Raw genomic sequence first — 20847 nt, forward strand, 5'->3', positions numbered from 1 at the left:
AATATAATCAGCTTTGGTTACCTCACTGCTGAATATGAAACTTTTCGTGTAAGCATTTGAGAAAACTGGGACTGTCTTTGGAAGCGGGACGTCAATCACTCTGATGCCTATCTGCGCAGGCCAAACAGGTTAAAAGGCTCGTGCGTGACTTGTAATGTGAAGGTTCGCCGCCATCTCCACATACCTTCTCTGAATGTGCGTGCGTTAGCAGGCCACGCCCACCGTCACAGATTTTACCTCCGCAGGCGTCCTCTGATTGGCTCGTTTGAAACGGCGCTTCCTCTACGCCTGTATCCCTCGAACAAGTGGGCAGTCACTCTTTCCGTCACCTGCTTATTTCCAAGCGACTTCCAGGAAAAGGAAAACACTGGACCACCAGGCGCTGAAGAGCTAATGAGTCTGCGCTGAAGTGAGAACATCATCGCGCTGTCTTGTTATTGGTGACTGACTACTTGTGTGGAAGTTGGGAGGTCTGCTTTTGTCATGACTCAGAAAAGCAGGAAACTCTCAGTGGGCAGTTCGTGAGTATTTCTCCTTTTTTTTTTTTTTTTCAATAAATAAATAAATTAAATGTGAACTGTAATTGTTGTATTGCTGTCAGGCTTTCGCGAGGCCTCTCGCCTTTTGTAAGGTCCGTCTTTTATGATGATGAATTGGTCCTTGGTGGTGGCTGATATATGTGACCAGACTCTGCGTTGCTTGGTTTTCAAAGTGAAACCAACCTCCAGGGATCCCTGCTGTTGCCCAGCGACGGCAGAACGACTAGCAATAACTCAAGAGATGCAGTGCCGCAGTCAGAAGCACGTATACTTCTCGGACTTTATCGCGTTTTGTCACGTAACCACTCCAAGCTTCAATCTATTTGCAAGGATTTTATGGGTATATAGGCCAACTCAAAGTTGTGTGAAGGTGGAAAAGTAAAAAGAAGCAGGGTTTATTTAGTCGTTTACTTGCATATTAAAAAAAAATTCTAAAAAGCTCCCTCTGCAGAACAGCTGACATTCTTTTGAGTTGCACTTCCACCGGCTTTTAGACACTGACATCTTCGCTCGTTCTTTTTTGCAAAGGAGCTCGGATTGAATGGAGAGCATTGCATTTTAATTCTACTGATCTAAGTGGACTTTGACGAGGCCATTCTAGCACATGACGTTTTCCCATTCCAAAGCCATTTCGCTGTGGCTCTTTTTGGGTTGTGGTTGTGCCTGAAGGTGGACCACTGCTCAGCTTGACGCTGCAAGCACATTTGTCTCATAGTTTGCAGTCTTCCTTTGACATTTGCTTGTAGGCCAAAAAAGTGGTTGAATTTTTTTTTTTTATTATTATTTGCTCTTAGCTTCACTGAGTACACGGCTAAGAGTTGACACAGAAATTCTCAACTTAGGCCGTGAAACTCTGCAGCTCCTCCACAGTTGCAACAGTATGAGCAGGCACACGCAAATTTGTAACGGCATGAGCAGCAAATGTTCTAACTTACTTGGGATATTGCTTCGTAAACTAACATTGCTTTAAATTCTCCACAACTTCCGCATCGTCATAATGCAGGTTGTTCGCTGATTTGCTGAAACAAACCTGTGGTTAGATTATAAACAGATCATCTTTGTTTACTAGGTTTTATATATGGATATGAGAGTAAAGTGGAGTGAAGACTAATGCAAGTCGCACATTTCACTACTTTTATTATTATTTTTATTTAAACGGCATGTACGCTATTACTTCCAGTCCACAAATATTCCCTCCTTTGTGTTGGTCTATCACATAAAATCCCAATATAATAATTTGAACTTTGTGGAATTATAAGTGATGAAATATGAAGGGGAAAAAAAAATCAAAGGGTGTAAGTAGTTTTGCTCAGGGCTGTAAATTCGCTGCTGTGGCACTTCAAACACCTGCTTTGAAGAGCGGCGTTACCGACGGGCGCATTACACTGGATTCATAGAAACGAAACGACTCTCCTTGTGCCTGTTCGCTGTTCATCCATGCCTCCTGCAGAGCCGAACACGACTCTTTGTTGATGCTTTACAAGCTGTTTGTGTAAAACAAGCCGAATTCCTGTTTCTGTTTGAGACGGAACGATGAAGCTGAAGGTTTTAATGAAATGATGTTTGCTGTCAGCACACTGGATCCGCGCTGACGCCTCTAAAAATGCTGCGCCTCCAACTCGTGTTCCCATCAGCCATTTCATTTCTTTACCTTGTTTCGCATATCGATCTGAGCCGTTGCGAGGCTCATTTAAAAAAAGCCAGATCGTCCCTTTTTGACGTTTTTTTTTTCTTCCTGGATCAGAGTCGTGGACGAGCTCTCCCCTCTTTTCATGAAAAGAGGCAGCTGCAAGAAGTGCAGCCGGAGCCAGAGTCTGAATTTGGGGAGTGTCGAACAGCAGCAACAACAGGGCAGGCGGCTAATTCAAAGCTTCAGAATGAGCAACAGGTACCATGCACAACGCATTCAGCACCACACAGACATCCGGAAAAGTTCCAGTTGAGAGAAAACATCACATTTATTCTGAGATTGTGTGGCAATGCCGTGCATCCAAATGAAACGAAACGGTTTGTGACTTCAGGGACCAGACCACAGCAGGAGATTGTCTCAGCAGATCGGATGTGCTCACCATCACTCCTGTAAGTCAGATTCATGCTTTCCTAATCGTCTCAGTGTGTTGTTCCCTTTTTCTTTGCACGTGAAGCAAATATGTAAACTTGTAGCACCCCCCGCCCTCTTTAAAGCCATAAAGAGTTATGACCCAGATATGTAGCTCGAATTGAGATTTACACATTGTGATATCTGTGAAAGCTTGTATTGTCAAGAAATGGGGGAAAAAACATTTCAAATGTTAAGATTTTCCATCACATTTTAGGCCCAGTTATTTTATGTTTTGTCTCAATGCAACCTTTATCTTCCAACGTTTTCTGTTGGGATTGTATTTGACAGAGCAACACCAAGTATAATATTTTAAGGCATTAAAAAAAAAACTTCTCATCAGTCTGAAATCTGAATAGGAAAATCTTTTAGTAATCAGGGCGGAACATAATTGGGTGCTACGTAGAGATAATCTGATATTATAATCAGATAATATTTGATATTTTTAAAAAATTATTTTCAAATGACAATAGTGACACTTTAAATGAAATTGAAGTAATATATTGGACTGCAAGAAATATTATAATACTGAACTTTTTTAAAATGTATAAATTGTTGATATTCCCTTAAGGATGACTGTACTTGAAGTAGATGATTCTGAAGTTTGCAAAAAAAAAAAAGAAATACAACAAATGCTAAATTAATATATGACATTATAATATAAGTTCAAGAATTGTTTATGAAAAAGGCCCAGTTATTTTAAACCAAAAACAAATTCTCACATTTTATTGCCCATCACCAAAAGACCCTGTATGTGAGTTTAACTTTAGGCAGAATGCATTTTGCAAATTGGATTGACTTTCTTTATGGTTGCTCATGCATTCATCCTATTTTAAATGTCATGGGGTTTTTTTTTTTTTTTGCACAGATTTGTTTTGTCGGTGAGCCTTGTGGACGCCACTGAGTAGCAAATGATCGTTTTCCCTCCATTTCCCTTTTTTTTTTTTTTGCATTAACTGACGCATGCAGGTGGGAGTAGCTCTGAAAAAGCAGACGCTTCAGTAAGTTTGCCAATCTGGAAAATTCAGACATGAATTGAGCGTCGACAATGACTTAAATTAGACTGACTTTGCTGCTCGCTGGTATAGGAGACGATGTGAAGCAGTTTCCAAACAAGATGAACTCCATTTTCTGAAAAATGCTGTAGAAGCAGGACATTTTGAAGACTTCCTTTCATGGCATGACATCCCAGGAATGTGCATCAGTACCATAGGATCTCCAAAGGAAAAAAATAAATAAAAATGTGTGCAGGAACAGCCTCAAAGATACTTGCACATGGTCTCACATGTTTTAGATACACCTGCTCCAACACACCTGTGTCAATTGAATAAATGACCTAAATCAGATGCCATCAAGTGGTGCACAGACTTGTTAGTTACTCAGTAACTAATAGAAGGGAACTAATGTTAGTCATCATTATTTGTTCATTCTGATGTCAAATATTAGACCGAGTGTTTAACATCTATAAACTTCCCTAACGGTTTCAAAAATCTTATCTGGATAAAATATATATATATATATATATATATATATATATATATTCACGTCATTCACAAAAGTTGAACTAAATTGAATTGCTCTAAAGTTCCTATTTCTTAAAAAAAAACAAAAAAACATAGAAAAACAAATAAAATGAATTTGGATCTTAAATGGTAGATTTAAAATTTTTCATACATGATGTCAATGTCAAAGTATAAGAAGTAAATAATGACACAGGAGGAAAAAAAGCACTATATTGACCCAGTGTGTTGTACTATGCTTAATCTAGTCGGATTAAAAATGGGACTTTCATCCCCTATTTATGCAATTTTAAGATTAAGTTAGGTATTTTAGACAAGCCCCGCTTTTTAGTTTAACTTATCTGATTTTCTCCGTCTGCAGCAGGTTGCTGCATTCGTTGCTGCATGAAAACAATAAAAGACAATTACCTACTTTTATTATCTAATAACTAGAGGTGTGCCAATCGATCGGCCACCGATCATAATCGGCCGATTTCCGTGAAAAAGTGTATGATCGGTGATCGCCGATCACGGTCTCTTGTTGCCGATCACACAAATTGATCGCCTGCATCTCATTTCGCGAAGTCGTGTGGAACTATAATGCACTGAGTGAATGGGGAAGTTTGCGTGTTGCGGAAAATTACCTCGGGGTCAGGGGTGAAGCAGGTCAAAATGCATCAACACGACAAATTCAATATAGCATAAAAACAATGCCATACTTGACGGAGTTTGACTACATCGAGGCTCACTGCAGTAAAAAAAAGACATATGGAGGTAAAGCAGCGCACAGCTACAAACACTCACCCCGATTAGCATGACGGTCAGAAGGTTAAACAAATAACCTGGAAAATAATTTAAGTCTGAGCTGCGATGTAAGACGCTGGTTCTGCTCTCGCTGTTGAACCGCTGCTATGCACTACAGGTAGTAATATTTCATAGACGGAGCGCCGCATCTGCTCCACCTGGTAGTGACTCTCACACCGAACCTCTGTTTAAAACTGCAGCAACTAACTTAAAAAAAAAATTTAATTGCATACTCGCTGTCCTAACATGAGACAGATAATCTCTGAAAAAATAATCAATCTCCTCCCTGTTCTGCATAATTACTCCGCTCAATCAGAAACAGCCACTCAGAACTAGCAGTGATCAGCTAGCCGCCATGCTATCAGGAAGTTTTCTTTCAGTAACTCTGGATTGTTTATTCTAATGGAACCTGTATTTGCCTTTGAATGTTAAGTTTTATACTTGAATTTTTTGGCAATGTTGAGAGCTTTTATTTTTGCTCTTTGCATTATTTAGCCTCTTCAGAGCCTTCATACGTTTTCAGTCTGTTAAAGATAGTATTACTGATAGCAGTACAATTTGCACAATGCCTATTTTGTTTAGTTTTTTTCTTGGAAAAAGTTATTAAAAGCTTTTAGTTTTTGTCTAAATTAAGATGAATTCATGGTTCCTTTTTCCACATAATGTAACCGGTAGTGCTTATGATTAAAAAAATTATAATAATTATGTGATCGGTATCGGAATCGGCAGGAAAAAACCTGATTGGTACATCTCTACTAATAACACCAGGTAATACCTCAAGTGTTGGCAGTGATCTCAAATGTGTGCTACGTTTCAAGTTTAAGAGACCAAAATAAATGACTTTCTTCCCAGAAAGATTGTACTAAAAAGAGGTTATCGCTTGGCAAAAATCCCGATGTGTCCTTTGTCATCAGCTGCGATCACAAAAGTGCCGCCGCTGCTCCCGAGCGAGTATATGTTGCTTCCGATCCGAGTCCAACTTTACGTTTACACTGCACTTTGTGTCGAAAGGAAAACGTTCTCTGTTAAACTGCTCAACATCCACACATCTGAACAGCTGTTTGTGTTCCTCCGCAGAGCTACATAAAGTACAACAAAACCTTCCACAAACTGTTTCCAGAGATCCCGGCGGAGGAGAGGCTGACGCACAGTGAGTGTTCTCGCAATCACAAAGTCTGTTGCTCATTTACGGCAATTGATTATGGAAACGACTTCACGTCTTGACTTTTGCTCCAATTATCTCCGCTGTCTTACTTTTCCAATCGCTGGGCCTCCGGATGTGTTCGATTGCCAAAATGTCCTGCGGAGCCGCAAGCGCCTCGCATGGATAAATGATTCAGCAGATGTGCTCATGTTTCCCCCGGTGACCCTCTTTCTCTTTTTGCGCTTTTGTTGTTGCAGCGTTTACCTGTTCCTGGCAGAGGGAGGTCCTGTATCACGGAAAACTCTTTGTTTCGGAGAACAACGTGTGCTTCTACTCGTCTGTGCTGCTGAAAGAGACCAAGGTAATTCGCTTTGGTGCGTTTTTGACGTGAAACAAGAACGTCAGAAAAAAGTCAAAAATGTGACGAAAAGCCAAATAAGTTTCATGTACAAACCCAGTCGGTAAATTCGAATCTTATTGAAAATTCCACTTATTTCGTTAGATATGTTCAATGAGTGAAACACATTAATTATATAGATTAATCACGCACAGACCGATGTTGTAAAGCTTCCGTTTCTGCTAGTTTTGATGATTTTCCACTTGCAGCGGATGAAAACATAATGTTTATGATTAGAATATTACATCAGACCAATAAAAAAACCTTTTTAGTACAGATGGACTTAACTGAAAGTATGTTTAATACCTACATAGAGGTTGTTATTTTCAAAAAGTACGTTTAATCTGACTAATGAGATTTATGGGGAAGAAAATCCTAATTTAATGAAAATGAAAATATGTTCTCATTTACTGGAAGTGGAGCATTTCAGGTTTTTAAAGAAGTCTCCGACTTTAGCTTTATTCGTCCACAGAATTTGCTTTCGTCTTCTGTAGTCGGACATCCCAACATAAAAGTTCAGATTTTTTTGTCTTCTTCTCTTTATCATGTGGAGGTGACGCCTGTGACGTGTGAAGTTGTGTATGCACTGCTCTGCTGTTGGAGTTTTTGTGTAAAATAAAATTTGTTGTATAAATAAAATTCGGGGGGGGGGAAAATGCAGCAGTTTTTCCTCCAATTTTAGGAAGGTTTTAAAGTGGCCTAGTTAAAGTTGGAATCAAAGCTAACTGATGGATCAATTTAAAACGAATGACATGCTTGGAAAAAGAAGTGAGCATGATAGTTAGTTGTCACAAATATTTGACACAACTAGTAACTAGATTTTGGGCTCAATTAGCTTTTCACTTTTTCACAGGTTTTTTTTTTTTTTTTTGTTTGTTTGTTTGTTTTTTGAGAATCATCATTTGATAACCAGGCATCATTATGTGCTTACACAGCTCATCTTTGTCTCATATTTGTTGAAAAACAGAAGAAGTTTGTAAGCGGTCAAATCATTTCTGTAACTCTTTCGCCATCTTCAGCGGTTATAAGTCCCGATTAGCTGGAAGCTAAAGCTAACAGGTAGAGGAGCTGAGACCAAAGTGGGCTTCTACTTTTCTAAAGCAACGACAAACTAAGAAAAAAAAAAAGATCTACTTCAGGGTATTGAATGCCATTTTGAGAACCTTTTAAACCGTCACTTCCATCATTCCATCAAATCACTGCGTGATGATATTTCAGGGAATCCAAACAACAAAGCCCTTTTCCATTTTATCCGAAGGTGTTTTGCCTTCGCTGGATAAAAAAAAAGTTAGGTGCGTGACTCAAATGTAGCACAGCATCCAGAACTGACCTGCTTTTTTTTCTTCTTCTTCTTTTTTTTTTTTTTTTTTTTTTTTTACAGGTGGTGATTGCTATTTCCAGTGTGAAGGAGATAAAGAAACACAACCCAACCCTGTCTGTGCTGTCTGTGCTAACATCCGGCGGAGAGAAGGTCAGGCTCCGCTCACGCTTTTTAGACCGGCACAGTGTTTGGTATTCCATGCAGATTGCTTCGGGGGGCCTGCAGAGGAAAAATGTAAAGTCTACTGAAGCGACGTATTCCAGATATGTTTATGTTTGGAACCGATAAAGTCCCAATTACTGGGACTTTGATGCCTTTTGTAACTGGCGACGAAAGCCGTTCAGCATGTTTAACAGAACACCTATGAGTTGTTTTGTGCAGTTTGAGCTTGAGATGCAGTAGGTGAGACATGTTTCCTCCAGGAATTGATATTTATGGCCTGACTCCATTATCTCCCTCAGTTTTGGCTCCAGCTAGTAAAAAAAATCTATGAAAATTAAACATTGAAAGAGTAGTGGGGGAAGAAGGGAAGATGGAAATTAACGCTAATTCTCTAGAGTAGCGGTTCTCAACGTGGGCGGTACCGCCCCCCAGGGGGCGTTCAGAGGACGGCAGGGGGCGCTGGTGGACATTTTTACAAAAGGGGGGCGCTGGGATGCCTTCGGGGGGGCGTTTAGTCGAAGGTAAACTTTACACCTTAAGTGCACAACAATGCCAATTTAGACTTTGAGCAACTTGTTAAAACTGCATTGTGTAACATTAAAACATGCTTGGCTGCAACTGTATCGATGGCAGCTCTTCTTCTTCTATTCAGTGTTTGTAGCTTCTGTTAGCTTCTTGGCGCAGCTCCGTTCTCCTGCTACTGGTAGCTAAAATCACGATACCCTCACTGAGTATCCCTCTGAAAAATAAAGAAATCAAGAAATCCCTCCATGGGTGATACCACGATAGAGAGCGTTCATTTTATAGCGTTAACACGGTGCTGGAAGTGGTCCGGCATGAAACGGGGGTGATAGAACAACACAGCACTTTTAAATTTCAATAATCAGAATCCAGAAATTGTTTCCGTTGTTTTAAAAGGTTTATGTCAGTCTGCCTTTTCCCCATCGATACGCTTCCCGACCGCCCTGCACCTTACGGGGTTAAAAAAAAAAAGACGGGCACATTGCGCAAAACTCTAAAACAGGAGAAGCGGGACATAAAACGGAGCGACGAACTAGATGTGAATTATGGCATAAAAACAGAGAATCCGACGCTGAACAGTGAAAAAATCAACACATGATGTGAAACACATGACGATTAGGCGGCGCAGCAGGTGATGGGATTACTGATGGTGAGCGTCAATAAACGATCAAATAAATCTAGCAACAGGAAAGAAACTAAAGTGGACATAGCAATAAACCAAGATAGGATAAAACTAATCAAATGAAACTAAATGAAAATGAATGAAGAACAAAATGCAAGAATAAACTAAGAACTAAAAGTAAATACAGAGGAATAAACTGGTATGGCAAGACCTTTCGAGCAATAGTTAATACAGAGGACTGAATGGCAAGAATAAACAGACACTATTTCCACATAAAAGGTAAAATAATGTTGAAATGTCATGGGTTTGTTGAGACCACATCTAGTACTGAGAATAAATATATCGTACAGACCATAACAGTAAATAACATCACTTATTTATGTTTTTAATTAGATTTGATATATTTATTTCTGGGGCTGCACAGTGGCGCAGTTGGTAGAGCTGTTACCTTGCAGCAAGAAGGTTCTGGGTTCAATTCCCGGCCCCGGTCTCTCCATGCAGAGTCTCTCTGCATGGAGTTTGCATGTTCTCCCTGTGCATGCATGGGTTCTCTCCGGGTACTCCGGTTTCCTCCCGCAGTCCAAAAACATGACTGTCAGGTTAATTGGCCTCTCCAGATTGCCCCTAGGTGTGAGTGTGTGTGTGCATGGTTGTGTGTCTCTGTGTTGCCCTGCGACAGACTGGCGACCTGTCCAGGGTGACCCGCCTCTCGCCCGGTACACTAGCTGGAGAGGCACCAGCAACCCTCCCGACCCCACTGAGGGACAAGGGTGTACGAAAATGGATGGATGGATATTTATTTCTTCAATATTATTTTTCATGTCAGTGTTAATGTCATGAGGCTGATGACTCCATGACACTTTCAATTTGACTCATTAGGATTTGATTAAGAACCAGATTTGTTCTTTGTCATTTCTGTCCAGTAAAACTATTAATCTATAAATCAATAGACAGGTCTCTATAAAGATATAATCCATGTTTCTGTCTCATTTTTGTATGGCATTAAAAGGATCTGGAGCTTTAGTTTTTCCACTGAAAGCTCTGGTTTACACAATAAATGCCATGTGGGTGAAGTTTTATGGATGATACTCTGATGTCCCATTCTCCTGAAGGCAGCACAGAGCTGCACCACCAGAAACTGACAAACACTGAAGAGAAGAAGAGCTATGATTAATGTAGTTACAGTTCTATCCATGTTTTAATGTTGCAGAGCTCAGTCGTTTGCAAATAGTTCAAAGTTTAAACTGGCATGGTGTACATCTTTTATCTGGCTATTTTGTGGAATATTTAACAACTAGAAAATGGCACATAAGAATATTATTTCCACTCTGATTGGCTGCTGTTAGGCCTACAGATTTTAACTTGAATGTTCATTGCATTTTTTTGTTCATTGCCTGTGAAAATAATTTCTATTCCCATAACTTTTTTGTTCTCTGGGAAATTAGTTGATAAATACAGAAACAAGCATAAAAATCAAAACATCTACAATAGTGATAATAATATTAATGATAAAATAATAGTCAGTGCAAAGTAGCCTGCAAATTCTTTGGTGGGGGGCGGAGAGGGACCTGGATAAAGGCTAGGGGGCGCTGGGCTGAAAAAGGTTGAGAAACACTGATCTAGAGCAAACCCTTCGCCATGCTTTGGCCCAGATTTAACCCTTTCTCTTCTCTTTCAGTATTTGTTTGCATCAGTGAGGAACTATAGTGTCTGTTTCAAACTCCTCCAAAGTCTCTGCTGTCAGCCTCAGGTAAGCGAAATGTTCTCCCATTTGGTGAGCAAAAACAAACTTCAGATTTTTAACAGTTTTTTTTTACGCTTGCATTAGGAGAGCAGCCCAAGCAGCAGCCCTTACCTGTCCTCTGCAGAGTTTGAGCATGATGCGGTGAGTCTGCGTCTCAGGAGACTTTTATAGGCGGCACGAATCCAGAAGCAAACAACAAAAGCGATTCTCAGCCTCCGCAAATACTTTTGCCTACAGGCCTCCAGCTTCTCCAGTTTAGAGGACAGTTTCGAGAACGTCGATCTCAACCACAGCGTTTCTCCGATCGACGGTGGAGGTAAAGAGGCCGATCTGAACTGCAGTAGGAAGGATGTCAACATCGCCGCAGCGTATAACAACGCATTTGTGTCTCCTCCACAGCTGACGGCACATGCAAGACCACGCAGGGAGGCGGTTTCACAAATGAAAACCAGAGTAATGACTCCTTACTCGTTGACATTTTTATTGATGCTTTCGTTCTTTTACATTTTTTTTTGTTCTTTTCTTGTTAGCTGGGTCGTGGATTTGGAGGTTCCTTGAGAAAGTTGCGCTTTTATTGTTCTTCAGAGAAGTTCTGAATCTAAGAGTCATCTTCCACGTCTTCCTGGTCCTGTGAGTAACGCCGCACAAGTCTGCTATAGCTGAGCCAAACTTTCTCGGCTTGTTTAAAAAGCCATCCGTCTCCTGGCACTCACTCCGTTCAGGTCAGTCCGCGTTCAGCTGCTTTACCGCGGTGGAATAAAACCCACATCCTTATCTAAGCTGAATGTAGATAAAGCGATTGAAAATCTAACGCTGTCACAAGTTGTTCAGTCAGCAGATAATTTAAGTACTACAGCCAATTGCGTGTAATGAATTGGCTGAAACACTCATTTCATTCACAAACTTCAATGTAGGATTTTATGTTGGACGCAAAGTAACAGCACACAATTGGTGAGATTAGTCATTCAAACTAAGTGAAGTTTGAAGGTGATGCTAAATTGTACTTAAGGTTATCCAGAGTAATGATGGCAGAACAGATATTTATGCAAGTCTTAGATTTATATAAAAAAAATTGAAAACTGTGTGTCCGTTCCTGCTATTTCAGTCTTGCACTGCTTTGTTTTGATGTGTAACCTAAAGGCCTAATAAAATACATGTCAGATCAAAGGGTATAAATATTTTCCCACCTCCATCAGCGAAAGGTTTTTTTTTGCTAACTACTGCACATTTCTAACTGAGTGTGCGTCATGGAGGAATCAGACATTTGACCTTTTAACTACAGAAGTCCAGTTCTTCCGTAAGAACAAACTTTAGATGCTTTAATCACAGAGGACAGTGATGTGATTGAGGCTCTGTAATGTGGACTCTTGCAGAAAACAATCCTTTGACAAACTTTTTGGAGCTTGGAAATGTTACAACACACACACCCGTGCTGGCAGGTCAACTTTCTGAACGTGCCGAAGCGAAGAAAGCGATGACACCATTGTGACGGCAACGATAATAATATTTCATGATTTTTACTTGTGCGCCAAAAAGATGGATGTAGCTGATATCTTATTGTTAGTAAAATCAGCACTCTATGATCTCACTCCTTTAACCCTGAGAGTGAAAGCACAGCCTGGGGCTGTAACTTGTAAAATGCGAGGCTTGCATTCATGTAATGCCTCCTCCTTTTTTTTAAATTTGTTTGTTTTTCTCGCAGGATGTTGTTGCTGCTCTTGGTGTCCGGCTACATCGGGCTGAGGATCACCGCTCTGGAGGAGCAGCTGAGCTCTCTAGGAGCCATGACCGATCTGTCTTCGCACTACGCAGAGTGAGTGAAGTCGCGCAAACGCATGGAGGAAGTCGGTTGGGGAGTGTGTGCGCGTTCATGTGTGTGCGTGTGTGGGAGGAAAGTGAGACGTCTCAAACCGGTTTTCAAACAATTAGCTTCTGCCGATCGCAGCGAGATAGGGGAGAAGTGGCCGTACTTGTTCGTGGCAGGAGTCAAAAGGGGAGAAAAGTGATTGCATACCAGGATGTATTGTCTGTATTTTTTTGTGCTGAAACAACAGGGAGGAATTAAAAACTTGTTGAAATCTCAACAGTAAATCTTGTCTCAGAACATCCACCTTAGTTTGTCAACTTAAGCGTTTAGATATGTTTGCCAGAGTTAGATTTGAAGTCAGATTTTAGCAATATTTTAAAAAGCTACAATGTAACCAACTTTCATTAAATGTGTTTTGATTAGGCTAAATATTAATTTCACTCCTCCTCTGTCTTCAGCTCACTTTTTGTCCTCGTCTTGTTTTTCCCACCAGGTACCAGGAAACAAACACCTGAAACCGACATCTTGACAGTAACACATACTGACTTTTGTACTGTATATTTAAATGGAACATGCATAATATATTTTTTTCAGTATTGCACACAAATACTTTTCACAACAGAAAGTAAACTCCTGTTTAAAGTTGATGTTCTGCAGCTAATCTTAAAGGCACAACTGGGTTCTCTGAACCCAGAAATACATGGGATTCTGTATCAGTGTACCAAAGGTTTCTAAAAGTTACCTCCACAAATGTCTGTCATACAATTGCTAAAATTAGTACTGCTACCAACCCAATCCTTGAAATGTGTGGAATATACGTGAGTTCTGATAAGGGCGACCTTGGCTTCATTAAGACCCAAAGCGTTTAAAGGTGCATTATTCACAACAGACAACGGTTCATTTCTTTTTATTTAACTGACAGAATAAGCAGTTTTGACAGGAGTAACTTAGTGCTGCCCTTCCCCCACTTGTTGCTTTACTGTGGCTAAAAAATGGTGCTTTTATTAAGGTGTGTGGTTTTTAAAAATGCAGTTGGGAAATTCACAATAAATCAGTCGACAGGCAGATGCCAAAGGTAATAATATCAGTGAGGTACAGTTAATAGTTAACATCTATAACTGCAGAAATGCATAGTCCACTGAGATTATTGGTAACTAAACTTTAACAGGTCTTTGCTTAAATCTATTTATCAAAAATAATGTTAAGCATATTATAACTCTAGAATTGTTTTTTTATTTTTAAGCCCCACACCCAATGGTGGTGTTTATTATACCTTTCGAATTGATGTACTTCTGCCTGTTAATGACAGTATCTGACCACCAGAGGGCAGTAAGCCACTACAGATTTATTAAAGCCAGGGTAGCAATGGCGCCCGATTTTGCGTTAGCGATCTTACGTTTACCCCAAAAAACAATACGTAGAAACCACAACCATTTTCAGATTCTTTAAACATTAATAAAAAGGGTCAAATTTTAGGTTTTGATTTATTGTTGGCAAATTGTGTTTTTCACAATTGAAGAATTTTCTGGCACCAATTGTAATCTGTGTAAAATATGTGCTCTGACTGTATGAATTTAATTATTTAAAGCTGATTTCTTTTACCTGAAACTTACTGTTTTTACAAGAATCCCTAACATTTTCATTCATTACTTCCAACATGGCAGCAGTCTTAAATGCACAAATATTTGCCTGCCTTTGTAACTACATAGTTTGTGCAATGAATTTTAATTTATGGACTGTAAATAATAAAAAGAAATCACCCAAATTCATGTTTTTGTACGTAAGTGATTTTATTTTGTTGTCCATAAAAAGGTCAAGATTCAGTCCCATGAATTCATTTCATTACATCATATTTTCAGTTCAAAAAAAGCAACATAAAATTACAAATTATAATACAAAGAAAAGAACAGGTAAGTACAATAACCATATAAACAGTCTACTAATAGGTTCTACATCCCCCCCACCCCAACATCGGACCCGGTCAATCTCTAGCACAAAAAAAGAAAAAAAAAATCAACATTACATCAGTTAGTATCAGCATTAAAAAATTCAGATAAACGTCCTTTTTTTTCCCTTTTCTTTTTTTTTTTCTTTTGGAGTTTTAATGTTTCAGCGCCATGAATTCACCTTTATCCTCACATTAACACAAGATTATGCTCCATCCCATCATTTGCTCTGCAAAACACAACAGACATGCATACTGTTTTTTACTGCTTATCCCCCCTCCCTCCCTGCCGCCCACCCCAATCAATGAACATTCAAGGCCAAAGGATACAATATATCAACCATAGTGGTGCATCGATAAACGGTACATTTCCAACCCAGATTCTCCAAACCAGTGAGGTCTCCCTGGTTTCCCCATCCCGGTAGAAAACTGAGGACAAATTTTACTTCCAGAGAGAGAGAGAGACTCTTTTACTCTCTCAAATTCTTCTGATGACTGAGTTTCTGAGTTTGAGAATGTAACAGATTTCCATTATTCAAACATCACATACGCAAAGCACAGGATGAGAACGGAAGAAGAAAAGAGAAATATCCCTGTTCGAGCAGACAGGAGGTGAGTGGCGGTTCAGAAAACGTCTTCTGCTGTTTCCCGAGACCCACTCGCACTCCCAAAATGGAGCAATCAGGTCAGCGGCGGTTAACAAATGTTCCCTTTGATACAATGCGGCCACAATCGCTGAAATTGATGGATCTCCTGTGCGGCAAACACCTTGTACTACAGCAGGCCTGCACACGGGACCTGCTGGTGGTACTTCACCCAGGAAAACCTGCATCCATGATGCTTTTCTCCTTTAGAACACAGTCAATGATAATGAAAAGACACGGACGTACATTTTATACCCTTGTTACACTTTGGATGCTTTATACAATAGTGCTGAACTTAAGACCTGCTTTTTCATGCTAGATCAGATATATATATATTTATATATATAAATGTGTAAATACATATAGTGTGTGTGTGTGTTTGTGTATGTATGTTGATGTGCAAAGGTGTGTGTGTTGCGCGTACGTGTGGTGGAACCTGCACCACACCAACAGTGACGAGGCTCAAGTATGGCTTGTGTCAGACATTGCAGTGTGCTGCCAGCCACAAGAAGAGCTTCTGTACATTTAGGGCCAGAGATGGAAACAAAAACGGGAAGGTACAGGAAGCTATATTCCATTCTGGCACCTCATCTGAATCACATTATCAGTCCCAACATCACGAAGTCTGATTATGAAACAATCAACTCAGGAAAAATTACATCGAAGCTAAAATTCGCCAAGCGAAATGTGCTGCGGCTAGAAACGGATGAATGCCAACCAGCAAAATTCAGGTTACGCGCGAATAAAAAACGGATGTAATTCGCGTTGGTTTGTCGGAGCAGACAGCAGCTGTCGGAGTCAACTTTTATCAAAGCATCAAGCTCCAAAGGTCTCAACTTTTTAGCTTCGCTTCTGACCGAAGGCCAAAACATTTAATTATGTTTGTTTCAATTCTCAAAGCCGAAGACGCAGGCGCCTCACTCAAGAGGCAGCTGGACAGTTTCCAGCAAAGCTTAGAAAAGGAAATTTAAAAAAACCAAATGGCTCTCTCCAAAAATTCAAACATTTACAGTGCCATTCAGACGTTTACATGACGACTATAATGCATGATATTTTCTGATTTATTTTAGACTTTTAACTATGCATCTGAACCATTTTCCCAGGGTGGACGGATTATACAACACAACTTCACTTTTTCAAATCACAAAACACATCAGGTGCTCTAATATGTCCTTATACTTTGGATAAATGTCTGAGCAAGTTAGAAATTTCACACATCTTGTAGCCATCAAGCTGCAGTTCTGACTGAATGTTTGAAACACTTGAAAATTTAATTAGTTTGTCTGCTCCAAGCTGTCAGCTGTGGATGAAAGGAAATTCACTGGGGTGTGGAAGCTGCTGAAACACCAGCATCAACGTCCAGTGAACCGAGTTTAATATCAGCGAGGACTGAGAGGCAGCGGAGCAAGAAAGAACTGCTCCAAAGCCTGAAACCTGGTCAGAGGAGACAATGACCCAATCGAGGAGATACAAGTATGTCGGTGAGGCTTTCAAACACAAAACTATATTCAACCAACAAAAGGTGTTAGCGGCATCATGCTGAGAGGTCAATTCTGCTGCCGGCAGTACAGGAACAATAAAAAAAGATGGAGGACTGCCTCCAAACTACTCAACTCAAACCAACAGACACATGATTGGGTTTTCAACAGGAACAATGATCCCAAATATGAATAGAAACTGGTTTTTAAGTTGATAAAGCAGATCAACATCAAGCTTTTGGAATATGTTGGAAGTAAGCCTCAGTGGAAAAACTGCTGGACCATCTTTAAAAGCTGGATTCGTGTTCAGATATTCAGCCAGGATTCTGCCGCAAACATGTTAGAGCTTCCTGAAACTTGTGTGTCTTGTCTTCAACTTTCTACGAGACATATATCCAAATATCAGTAAGGATGCATTTAAAGTTTGTGTCGATTAAAGAAAATCCAAAATAAATGTAAATCCCCAAGTTCTCTTTTTTTTTTTTTTTTTTTTTAAAGAAAAAAGTGACAAAGTTGCATCTTGTTCCATTCCACCCAATAAACAAGAACATTAAATAACTCGCACATCATTATGACCTTTTAAACACAGCAACCACTCTGCTGCGTCACCTCGTTGCAGTCTTATGAGGTGCTACTTTCTTTACCGCTTCTTGTTCAGGAGCAGCCACTTCCTGGAGTGTCTGCAAACGTCTCTTTAAATCTTTCGGCGCGCCCACTCTGGGTTTACACGATAAAATGACAGAGCAGACTTGCACATAAAAAAAAAAGAGGAAATTAATACTTTTTTTTTCCTTCTTCTTTTTTTTTTAATGGGAAATCTAATTTATTCCCTGAAATATGTTTCTGCTACTTAGTGGAAAGTTTAGGACTGGAAAAGACATGGAAGTTGGCCTTTTGAGAATTAATAATGAGGGAAAGTATGAGACACTCTGCAGCCACAGAAGCTGTTTGGGTGGGAGACAGGGGGACAGATCACCCCCCAAACCACACATTAAGTAGGTTAGTGTTAGCTGAAGAAAAACTTGGGAATGCCCTGGCAGTCAGATTGATGTCCATTAAAAAGGTACACAAGTAGTGGAGACGGAGGGGATACATGCTTGATCAGTATTTGTCCACTGGAGAAGAGAACTAGTCAAACTGTGGAGGTATTCTTCATTATTATACACAAATCACATGATTAAAAAACAAAACAAAAAAAAAAACATCAATATTGATGTCCTCATTAGCCTTCCACTACTCTAGGTTTCCAAGTCATCAGGATGTCCTTCATTTCTACATACATTCACTCACGCATACCAATGTGTGCACACAGATCCAGAGAGGTTTGAAAACACACACACACACACAATCACAGCATACTCACCAACACCACTTCAGAATTACATCTGTGTGCCTTTGTGGACAAAAAAAAATCTCTCGCTTATCAATTGAATTAAGTCGACGTGTTTTAAAGCTGCAATTCCACGTCGTCCTACGACGCTTGCAGCTCTGAAATGACTTCACCAGTTCTGTAGTGTTTCACCAACACTGTACAAATGTATAAAGCTAATGACGTCTTAAAAAATGTTTTGTCACCTTTAAAAACAGGAAACACAACGCCGGTCGTGTTTGTGTTGAACCTGTAGGTGTGCTGCTTTAAAGACACACAGATGTGACCAAAAATCACTCATGCATTCATTGCAAACATGCTTCCACACACACACACACACACCCACACCCACATACACAGTGTCATAGATACAAACACGTAGAGGCTGCTTGTTTCTCAGGCGTGCTGCGCAGCCAGGTCCTGGTTGATGAAGCGCCGTAGCCTCTCCAAGTACTGACTGTAAAGCTCGATGTCGTTGTGGCCGGCCCCCTCCACCCAGAGGGGCTCCACGGCCTTGGGACAGCGCTCGAACAGGGCGAGGCCGTGGGAGAAGTCGATCACCTCGTCTTCTGTACCGTGAATGATGAGCACTGGAGACGGGATCTTGGAAACCTTCTCGATGCTGGAAGAGATTTATGGGTTACTGCCACCAAAAACCACCAATCTATTGTCTACATTTTTGAGTCTGATAGAACAAAATTGTTTCATTTAAAGTCATTACTAAGTTCCTAAAAATATGAAAAAGCATACCATTTCCTTTAGTTTTTATTTCTTATTTTTGAAAGAAGGGCGGGGGGAGAATAAACTGAAAGTTGATTTAAGTCTGAAAAATCAAAAATAGCTAACTTTTTGTCTTCCTCCTTCAGTAAAAGCATCAACACCAAAGAGTTTCATTTCCGACTGCTGCCTCGTTTTCACTGAGCAGTACGACACGAGTCGATGTTAGTAGTTCACTTTCTGACTGATGCTTTTTGCTTCACTACTGAAAAAAGTAAAATGATTTTTTTGACAAAAAAAAAAAAGTGAAAATCTTAACTGATTGTTTTGACCAAAAAAAATAATAATTTAACTAAGTTTCTATGTGGACTAGAGCAATTAGTTTACTTTACAGAATGCCAAAGATGCCGTTAAGGGAATCTTCTCAACTCGATATAGATTTTAGCTACTGCGTTTACTTTTTGACATTTTATTCATGAGTTGCTTTTTTTGGAAATTTCATATTTATGCCTGAGGTGAGAAACTTACTTGGGGAACGCATCAAAGCAGTAAGTTTTCTTTGTGTCAGGGAAGGCCACCCTCATGCCGGAGGTGAGAGGAGAATGAAGGACCACCGCAGCGCACTCGAACCTCGATGCTAAGTCTACTGTGGGCACTGTGCCGATGCTCTGTCCATACAGGATGATATTTTCAGGGCTGATGCCATACCTGTAAAATAAGCCAATAAATTACAGAACAAAACAGAAAAAGCAGCATGAACAAAACTTTTTTTTTTTATAATGTGGTCGACAAATACTTTTACAAATACTAAGCTTTGCAATTTAAACATATTACAACCAACACAGCGCGTGATGAAAGTGTTAAAGTGCTTCACATAATAAATTTCCACGAGTGATAAAAGCAACAAACTATTCCTCCCGACAGTTAATTGCGACATTACCTTTTAATGTCTTGATTTGCACTGAGATTCTAAAGGGAAAATTACTACTACACTTGATTACGCTTTGCAATTTGACCTTTGACACTGTATGTTAAATTTACACAGTTCTTTTCTAAAATAAAAATAAAAAGAATCGTTGAGTCACAGGTTTGGTTATTTTGAAACTAGGAAGAAGTCCCAAGAGCTTTATAATATCGTTTTTGTCTAATGCAGTAGTTAGAAATGCACAGATTGAGCTTTTCAAGCCAATATTGATTACTATTTTTTTAAAGCCTGAGCTGCCCACGGTCCTGACTGATTTTTTGGTTTGTTTTTTGTTTCAAAATATATGACACAGAAAAGAGTCAACTGGAATTTCAAGTTCAGCGGATGTTCCTCTTGTTTCACCAAATGGGATTTAGGAAAATCCAGTACAATCCAGCTGTGAACTTAACCCAATCTCAATTTTTCATTCTTTTTTTCCCCTTGCTTTTATATTTCATCTACAGACCTCACAAAATAAATGTGGTTACCCAATACTAACAATTCATACTGAACTGCATCATTTTATCGGTTCCGTTTCTATATTTGTACTTTTTAGTAGCTTTACTTGTGTACTAGCGTATTGAGATTGTAAGGCAGAATCTTGTGTGAATAAATTTCACAAAATAATTACATTTCTCTCATAACTTCTTTACAAGAGAAAGTGTCTGTATTTATTATTTCATACAAATATATAGCTTATTGCTGTTCAAATAACAACAGTGATGGGTTTAGTATTTAAATATCACAGCCTCATCAGGCAGGTATTTGGAACAATAACATACTGAACTCTTTGCCTATTAATTTTTCTATAATAGTGTGGAGCACTGACAGTTATTTGGATCTAAATTACTAATTTTATTGGCGTCTTTAGTCATTATTCATAATTAATACATAGCCAAAACCATACTCCTATTGTACAACAAAACTATAAATATCTTATAATAAAGTTACTGCAACTATCTAGTAACTGGTCTGACTTAAAAATGAGTCACTGTTAAAAAATAAAATAACATAAAGAGCCAGTAGGGGCTCAAATGTTATCCACCAGCTAAATTAAAACGAATCTTGCCT

The 20847-nt window shown here is 39.5% G+C and overlaps 2 protein-coding genes across 2 annotated transcripts in view; one reads left to right on the forward strand and one right to left on the reverse strand.

Moving 5' to 3' along the window:
- On the forward strand, positions 1-14428 carry LOC103479285 (uncharacterized). Its single transcript, XM_081598450.1, has 13 exons — positions 1-521; positions 2284-2427; positions 2561-2618; positions 6018-6090; positions 6342-6445; positions 7863-7952; positions 10787-10858; positions 10937-10993; positions 11090-11168; positions 11252-11305; positions 11383-11482; positions 12555-12665; positions 13153-14428. Exons 1-13 carry the CDS (start codon positions 484-486, stop codon positions 13172-13174), a joined length of 1002 nt encoding a protein of 333 aa, XP_081454576.1. The 5' UTR covers positions 1-483; the 3' UTR covers positions 13175-14428.
- The window catches only part of abhd17aa (abhydrolase domain containing 17A, depalmitoylase a), a 14476-nt gene continuing 8057 nt past the window's right edge, over positions 14429-20847 (reverse strand). The window contains exons 5-6 of the mRNA XM_081598449.1: positions 19341-19520; positions 14429-18717 (exon numbers count right to left, since the gene is read on the reverse strand). Coding sequence (XP_081454575.1) covers positions 18492-18717; positions 19341-19520 — 406 coding nt within the window. The 3' untranslated portion in view covers positions 14429-18491. The remainder of the gene's footprint in view (positions 18718-19340; positions 19521-20847) is intronic.

This window comes from Poecilia reticulata, chromosome 17, assembly GCF_904066995.2.
Source record: "Poecilia reticulata chromosome 17, P_reticulata-male-v2, whole genome shotgun sequence".
Taxonomy (NCBI): Eukaryota; Metazoa; Chordata; class Actinopteri; order Cyprinodontiformes; family Poeciliidae; genus Poecilia; species Poecilia reticulata.

Excerpts from the sequence above, each read along its gene's own strand:
- LOC103479285 (XM_081598450.1), top strand. The coding sequence starts at position 484 with ATGACTCAGAAAAGCAGGAAACTCTCAGTGGGCAGTTC. Across the intron at positions 10,859-10,936 it reads GTCTCTGCTGTCAGCCTCAG|GAGAGCAGCCCAAGCAGCAG; the intron begins GTAAGCGAAATG and ends CGCTTGCATTAG. Across the intron at positions 10,994-11,089 it reads CAGAGTTTGAGCATGATGCG|GCCTCCAGCTTCTCCAGTTT; the intron begins GTGAGTCTGCGT and ends TTTTGCCTACAG.